At 36.3% G+C, this 8,678-nt stretch overlaps 1 protein-coding gene across 1 annotated transcript; it reads right to left on the reverse strand.

Moving 5' to 3' along the window:
* Positions 1-1,289: 1,289 nt before the first annotated feature.
* Positions 1,290-8,421, reverse strand: LOC141250359 (keratin, type II cytoskeletal cochleal-like). Its single transcript, XM_073669936.1, has 9 exons — positions 7,963-8,421; positions 7,624-7,856; positions 7,406-7,466; positions 6,202-6,297; positions 4,979-5,143; positions 4,761-4,886; positions 4,163-4,383; positions 3,446-3,480; positions 1,290-1,459 (listed from the first exon to the last, which is right to left on the reverse strand). The coding sequence occupies exons 1-9, from the start codon at positions 8,419-8,421 to the stop codon at positions 1,290-1,292; spliced, it is 1,566 nt and encodes a 521-aa protein (XP_073526037.1).
* Positions 8,422-8,678: the final 257 nt, after the last annotated feature.

Raw genomic sequence — 8,678 nt, forward strand, 5'->3', positions numbered from 1 at the left:
GTCTCCATGCTGGAGGAATGTCCCCATCCTGGTCCCCATGTTGGAGGAATGTCCCTTGTGCCGTTCTTCACATACACATATAAGAGGGAAAAAAAAAGATTCTTCTCACTTGTCCTCCGTTCCCTCGGCGTTCTTTCTGCACATGGCACCATAGACCCCTTGATGATTGCGGTCCAGGAGCCGCCGACAGCTGAGCTTTAGTTCAGTGTATTGTCGCACAGAGACCGGCTCTCTGCACAGCAATACCAATGCCAGCCGCCGGCCTATAGGGGCTAGCAGCTGACATCTGCGCATGTCAGTGACGTCATACGCTGCTGCGCTGGGATGCAGATATCAGCTGCTGGCCTCTGATATGCCAGCGGCTGACACTGGTATTGCTGTGCAGAGAGCCAGTCTCTGTGCGGCAAAACACTGAACTAAAGCTCCGCTGTCGGCGGCTCGTGTACCGGACCGCGATCAGGGTCTATGGCACCTGCGGGCCGCATGAAGCAGCCTGAAGGGCCGCATGTGGCCCGCAGGCCGCGTGTTTGAGGCCCCTGCTCTAGAGCTAAAATTTAGAATTTTTTTTTGTCTACCTTTTTTTATTATAAAGTTCCTTGCTAATAGTAATTTGGCGGTACTGTTCTTCCTACCTTGGTTCCTCTTTTGTCCTCCAAAATATAAATGATCAGATAACCAACCATGATTAAGTGAAATGTACAAAGTACTAACCCAAGTCACAGGAAAAGATGGACATGTTATTTCAGTTTAATTATTCGGATCAGCGCTTTAATAGACATTCTGAGATGGAGTTTAACTGTCTAGTTTACTTCCACTCACTAAAAACGAGGAATGTGTGGAGACGTATCTCTAGTATTACTAAACAAGTCCTTATTAGTCCGATTTACTGCTCCTGTGGCTGGGATGATGTCAACGTCTAAATTCTCACACTTAAGTAATAACAATGATGTTATAAGTTTAAAATGCTCTTTATTGAAGGATAATACACAGAACTGCAGTAATGCAGTGATAGCAGCAAAAGCAGTATTTTTAGTAGAAATGAATACAATGAATATAGTCGGTCATTGATGTCCAATTTCTGGCCATTGATCTTCTGATCGACAACAAGTTTTCATTAAGTTAAGACTGATTTTAAAAAAACTAGACATCAATATATAGACCATCTCCAGTAATACAATTAGTTTGCTTCTGGAAAAAGAAATTATAATACCCATCTTTATACATTAATGGATCAGCAGCAAAGACTGGCTTGACTTTAAATATGCCTTCCCTGGAATCTGAAACTTTGATCAGAAGCGCTTCCTGCCGTAAGAGCTTTGACATGATGAAGACGTGGAGGAGTATGTTGTTTTTCCACTCTGGACACCCCTTGTTACGTTACTCCCACTGCTCTTGTCATTGCATGGCTTACAGTCAGAAACACCAGAACTGGAAGTCTTCCCAGTGGTACTGAACACACCTGGAAAGAAAAGCAGATTGTTTCAAGACCTCTATATTAAAATTCATAAAGAAATGTGTGTATGTATGTGATAGGGATCATAGATAATAATGTGTGCGATAGGGATCATAGATAATAATGTGTGCGATAGGGATCATAGATGATAATGTGTGCGATAGGGATCATAGATGATAATGTGTGCGATAGGGATCATAGATGATAATGTGTGTGATAGGGATCACAGATGATAATGTGTGTGATAGGGTCGTAGATGATAATGTGGATGTGTGTGATAGGGATCATAGATGATAATGTGTATGTGTGTAATAGGGATCATAGATGGTATTGTGTATGTGTGTGATAGGAATCATAGATGATAATGTGTGCGATAGGGATGATAGACGATAATGTGTGCGATAGGGATCATAAATTATAATATGTATGTGTGTGATAGGGATCATAGATGATAATGTGTGTGATAGGGATCATAGATGATAATGTGTATGTGTGCGATAGGGATCATAGATGATAATATGTATGTGTGTTATAGGGATCATAGATGATAATGTGTGTGATAGGGATCATAGAAGATAATGTGTATGTGTGTAACAGGGATCATAGATGATAATGTGTGCGATAGGGATCATAGATGATAATGTATATGTGTGTAATAGGGATCATAGATGACAATGTGTGTGATAGGGATCATAGATGATAATGTGTGTGATAGGGATCATAGATGATAATGTGTGTGATAGGGATCATAGATGATAATGTGTGTGATAGGGATCATACATGATAATGTGTATGTGTCTGATAATGATCATAGATGATAATGTGTGCGATAGGGATCATAGATGATAATGTGTATGTGTGTGATAATGATCATAGATGATAATGTGTAATTTATCCAACAGCAGCAATGAAAAGAGCAATAATTAGTTGTGTCTTACAGTTATCATTTAGATTTGTAGCATGGGGCATTTTTATTTTGTTAAACTAGAGATCTTCAAGTAATGAAGTGTAATTAAATGATATGTACAACTTTGAGGGTATTTTTTTACTTGAATGGATGTATTTTAAACTTAAAAAATATATTTTGTGTTATTTTTTATCATGCATTATGTTTCACTAAATTTTTTTACTGTTTGTTCTGCATATTGCTTTTGATGAGATTAACTAAGAATTTGTTAATGCCCTGGTAGTGAAGAGGAGTTTATAACTCTTTTTGCTGTGTTTTACTGATCTCCCATCAGGTGATTTAAAGTCAATAATGGGTGGAAACGACCGCGGAGGGGAGGTTGTTGATTTGCACAAAATGGCATATGGCAAAGCGGATGAGGCAGAAAAAAGGAAAGTTCAAGGACCTACACAAAGGCTCTTTAGATAGGTAGAAAACAATATTAGTGATGGAAAACTCCTTTAATACTAGCATATAGACAAGTTATAAAAAAAGATCTAACAAGTTACTCTACTTGAATCTAAAATATGATGTGGGGCCATATGTTATCTAGTAGCTTGGGCAAATGTGACCATATAATCAGCTATAAAAGCAGATCTGCAATGTTCATTGCAGCACTATAATAAGACACATGTAAACAATAAAAATCATAATTATAGCTGATCAAAAGGGCATCAATTAGGGAGATACCCTGTGATCATCATATATTTAGCAGATTGGGTTTATGCAAAGAGGTCTAAATTAAAATGATCTAAAAGCATATATGGTCTATCCTAACAGTTTATGGTTTATCTTTCATTATTAGTCATTTCATTATTAGCATCATTTTTATATCAGGTCATGATAAATTCTATGGCAAAATAAGACATAAAAAAGGTAATGAGAAGTGCTACCATAGAGACTGTACTAAAGTACGTGTCAAAATAAATTGCCCACTTTAGAGTATGGATCTTGCCATCTTAGCTTTCATTAGCCATATAAAAGATTATTCTGTGAGCACATAAACTAAAAGGAGGAGACTTTACTCAGAATTGCTGTATACTTACATATTTTAACATTGTTGTCGACATCTCCGTCTATCCTGTAGTGAATAGAATCGATAAATGGGAAAGTTTAATATGGAACAGCAGATTAAAATCAGTTCATTTGCTCGGAATATTGTCATTGTAGGCCCTTATTTAATCCTTTGGATGAACAGAGGTTACCCGAAATCCCTTTTTCTTATCTGGTGACAGCATCTAATTTTTGGAGGTCAAAGTGGTGGGACCCTTTGTGATTAAATATAATGTGTTAATCTGCTCACAAAAAATGGGTTTCCCAAAATGGAGATTGTCTCTTTAGAGAGGAAGAGAACTAGAACTCTAGTGGCACCTAAAGGAAGTAGCAATCCTAAAAGTCAATATCGATCCTTTAACGAGCCTTGTCACATGACTTAGGATAAAAGCCAGAACCGGAACCTTAATTTGCAGACTCTGTGTTTCAGGGTACTGCCCCTCGTCAATGCAAAGTGTGAGATCTGGTTTGGCTGGGTGAGAGGCGTCAGACCGGTATCCAAGGGGTAACGTCCAAAATGGAGAAAACCCTAATCATTTTATTGGAGATAATAAAGTCTATTTTATTGATGTAATAAAGATATGTATATTAAAGAACGTCATTAGGTCCAGGAAACTTGGGTTTGTTACAAATAAGTGGTTACTGCAGCAGACAGATTTGGGTTTACATTGGTTTCAAGTACCTTCTATAACTAAAAAACAAATTCTTACCTGCTTTCTTCTCCCTCCAATAAAGTCCGGTAAGTAGCTATCTCAATGTCCAGCGCCAATTTGACATTGAGAAGGGCCTGATAATCACGAAGCTGAGAAGCCAAATCTTCTTTGGTTTTCTGTAGAACAGCCTCCAGTTCACATAATTTGGCTTTGGCATCTTTCAGAGCATGTTCTCCATGGTCTTCAGCTTTACAAATTGTTGTCTCTAAGTTGGAGACCTTCGAAAAGCAAACAATAATGTAAGGTTATGTCGGTTCAAAGAGAAATTTGGTCATCTAAAACAATGATGGATTTTTTTTGCATTATAGGATACCACAAATATTTGTTGCTACAGTGGTATATGCACAAAGTTTCCTTAAAATAAGGGATGACATTGAGAACCTGTAAGTTGAACTGCTTATTCTGTATTGATACTGTATTCGGAAATTTAGGTTGTAGCTCATTTATTAAAAAAGGTTACGTTCTCCACAGATGTATTTCCTTACCTAAAGAAAGTATCTTTTGCTGATAATGAAAGTTTTTTTTTACAATATACATTACAAAACCCTAATCTTTAAATTGATGAATTCTAAACTGTGGATTTCTATACACCTACCTGTTTTTTTACACACTCGATTTCACTATGAAGTCTCTTGACCATGCTATTCAAATCTTGGATCTCGGCCTTGCTGTTCCGTAGACTGTCCACGTGTTGTCCAGCTGAATCCTTCAGCTGTTGATACTATTAAAACAGATAAAAAATATTTCCATCATTTGGTTCAGGAAATAAATTTATTCTATCAGAATTTTAATAGAAGAAATTTAATCTCTTACTTGTTTAGCATAGGTATCTTCAACTTCAGCTTTACTTTTTGCTGCAATGTCCTCATATTGAGCTTTTACTTCAGCAATAAGTCCATCTAAGTCTAAATCACGGTTATTGTCCATGGTCAAGACAACATTGGTCTCAGAAATTTGTTCTTGCATTTCAGTCAGTTCCTGGAACAGAATAAAATCCTCAAAACTATTCCACGAGACTGATCACTATAGTAGAAAGCTTTTGAAGCAATCTTAGAAATTAGAATCATGTCACTTTAAAAAAGCCTATTATGGCTGTAGGATGGAAGTGAATTTATATGAATTTATATGGAAATGAAGTGTCAGCATTAATATTTTGAAGCTTTCTTAATACTAAATTCCCGATTATTTTGCTGGTGAAAAAAGAACTTAAATGAAAATGAAAAAGAATGGAACATTCTCCTTACAAGTCTTAACCTGACCATACACATTAGATAACTGTTGGCTGAACATTTGCTCTTTATGCCCCCCCCCCTATGTTTGCTGTTGGAAAGTAGGAGGATAAGTGTGAGACCCCCATATACAAGTTTGGAGTTGGAAAACAAGCATCCAAAGCCTGTATCCAGCTACTTGCATTCTTCCCGTTACTGCAATTGGTTTTGTAATTTGCAGAGCATTTTATTTTATTAACATATCTAAACAATCTTCATGGATCCCATTGGCTTCACAGGGGTTCCCTGTTGTTTTTAGGATTCATTTTTCACAGTACTCAAACCTTTAAAAGAGCACTCTGTTATGTTTGTGGAAAAACAATGGAAACCCAATGGTTACTATTGATAGTCTGAACAGCGACTAACAGTCTTACTTACTGTATACATATAAGTATCTCCTTAATGTGTCATTAAGTTATATTTAAAAAAGAAAATATGTCTGACTGGGACAATGATTTATTGGATAGATTAAACAAAACAAGCTTAACTAAAAGGCATTATTGCACTGATAAAACATATCATTACGTAACAAAATAAATTCAAATATATCTTTTTGATGGGATTTAAACTGAGTACAGGATTAAATAAAAGACACCTTCCAACACCCTATAATTAACGCGCATCATAAAATGAGGTAGACACAAAATCGCTACAACACAATTGATGTGTTTTATTATGAAAAGCTTTAATCCACATCTACTGTAGGCCCAGACAGAATTCTGAGGATGTAAGGTAAAACAAGACTAACAAATAAAATAATTTTAATACCTCATCATAGAGCATCCTCAGGAAGTTAATCTCATTCACCAAGGCATCTTGTTTGGTCTCCAGATTACCTTTTTGTAAATAGAACTCATCCACATCCTAAAAAATTAAAGAATTTACTTTACTTTAGTAAAGAAAAAACCTTTCTGTGTCATTTGGGAAAAAGTCACAAATTCACATGGATGCATCAATGTTATAACAAATAAAACTTAAAGGTGGTTCCATGGTTAGAAACAAGGTTATGGTTTCTAAACATCATGCAACCATTTTTCATGGAATTGTCTGGTATCAGAGTTCTGCAACGTTCCATTAAATAAAGATAAGCAAGAGTAGCACTGTTTCTTTTTTTTTTTTAAAGAATATTAAATACTACTAAATAATAAATAGTTGTATGTATGTATACTACAATAATACTCGTTGATGTCAAATAAACAGCATGTAAATAAAAAGTTAAAAAGTAATACATATCGACTATCAATCATTGCAATTTTTCAAATTTCATGTCCGAAGGACAACATCTGCAGCAAGTTTGAAAATTATATTCATTTTTGCATTAGTTTGTCGGTTCTCCAATTTCTTCTCCCGATGTAAGAACATACTGACTGGTTAAAGGGATTGTGTCATCTCCTTAAATTTATAAAAATGCATAGAGCTTAAAAAAACAAGCAATTTTGTAATTTACCTCTTATTAAAAATCCTTTAATCTCAAGAAGAGAGCAATTTTTAATAATTGTATATTACTCATTGCCTAGTCTATTAGTGGTGGCTGGTCACCTAGGGAAGGAGTACAGCGGTAACAAGCTCTTTGCAATGGAGCTTGTTAGCTCTGTTCTGTTTGCTTTTGAACCTGTCGAGCTTCAGTTCCACTGCACATTTTCAATGCTCTGTGTCTGCCTACAGTATTGAGCAGTTCAAACAAACAACTCAACCTTGCAATCATCAGGAGCGCACTGCCACTATTTTTAAGCAGGAAGCCGGTAGGAAGGTGAGCAGTGCACTCCTGAAGAGTGAAAATTGGAAATTTTTTTAATTCCGATGAAATCAACCTGTGTGTGAGATGTGAGTTGAGGTAGGAAAATGAGATAGCAAGCCCCAACACTGGGGCCCATCAGTAACAGGAAATTAATATATTTCATAAATAGATTGTGAATGACATACATGGAAAAAACACAATTAATGATACAATTCAAATGCAGATAAAACTTACCTTCTTCAGGGTTACAAATTGATTTTCAGCACATGTGCGTTTATTAATTTCCTCTTCATATCTAGGAAAGATAATGAAATTATTTATATTTTGATTCTATAAAGGAAATAGGCTTCAGCCTTGATTAGAAATGTCACAAAGTTTCCATATTCATACCATACTCAAATACGATTTAATGTACCAATAATCACTCATGGTTACTGCTGTATATAACTTACTTGCTCTTAAAATCCTCCACAACATTTTCCATATTATTCACTTCACCATCCAGGCGGCATTTTTCATTTTTGGTACTATCCAGCTGTCTTTGAAGACTGTTAATGTACGCATCAAACAATGCTTGATATTGTCTGTCATGGATCTCCTTCCTGGCTTCCATCTTTTGACTTTGCTCTTTTAAAAAGCTCCATTTTGTTTCCAGAATTTGATTCTGTTGCTCCAGGAATCTAACCTAAGTAAAAATATAAAAGATACAATATAGACATTTTAGGTCTAGATAGCATGAAACTCAACAAATATATATTTTATCCTCAGTTGATATTCAAAGTATGACTTACCTTGTCTATGAAGGATGCAAATTTGTTGTTTAGACATTTGATCTGCTCTCGTTCTTCAGTTCTGACTCTCTGAATATTTGGATCAATATCTACTTTGACAGGTTGGAGGAGTAATTGGTTAACTGTAACATTTTGGATACCTCCTGGTGGGCAAACAGGGAAGCTTTCGCCAAAGCTGCTAAGAGTTTTACCACCACCAATGGCTAATCCTCTATTACTTCCAGAACTGATGGAAATCCTTTTGTTCTTGCCGAAGTTAAAGAGGCTAGTTGAGCCGAATCTTCCTGTTCCACTGCCAGTGTATGCAGGTTTACTTCCAGATCGTATCACAGAAGAAGAAGTGAAGCCGACTCTTCCGCCTCCATACCCACCACCAGTTGAGCAGCTGCTAAAGTTCTTAGTGCCACAAGAGCTGCCAACACTACACTTTCCAAGTTTGGTGCTCAACGCTTGACTCATTGTGGAGTGGTAAAGATAAGTCTACACACCAAGCAGAAGCAGATGAAGAAGAAGACTAGACATAACCCCTCAAGTGGACCAACATTTCCTTTTATATATTTTGAGATAAGGGTTTGGTCACATGGGAAAGTGATAATATTTTTACAACATTAAAGGGCTTGGTCTTGGGCATGGCAGATGTGCCACTAGGCATTCCTTCCTCACTAAATATAGGTGTAAATTAGAGAGTCTTAATACCATTGTGAAAATATAAATTA

This window comes from Phyllobates terribilis, unplaced genomic scaffold (assembly GCF_046119375.1).
Source record: "Phyllobates terribilis strain yellow unplaced genomic scaffold, ASM4611937v1 Scaffold_2__4_contigs__length_985480577, whole genome shotgun sequence".
NCBI classification, from domain to species: Eukaryota; Metazoa; Chordata; class Amphibia; order Anura; family Dendrobatidae; genus Phyllobates; species Phyllobates terribilis.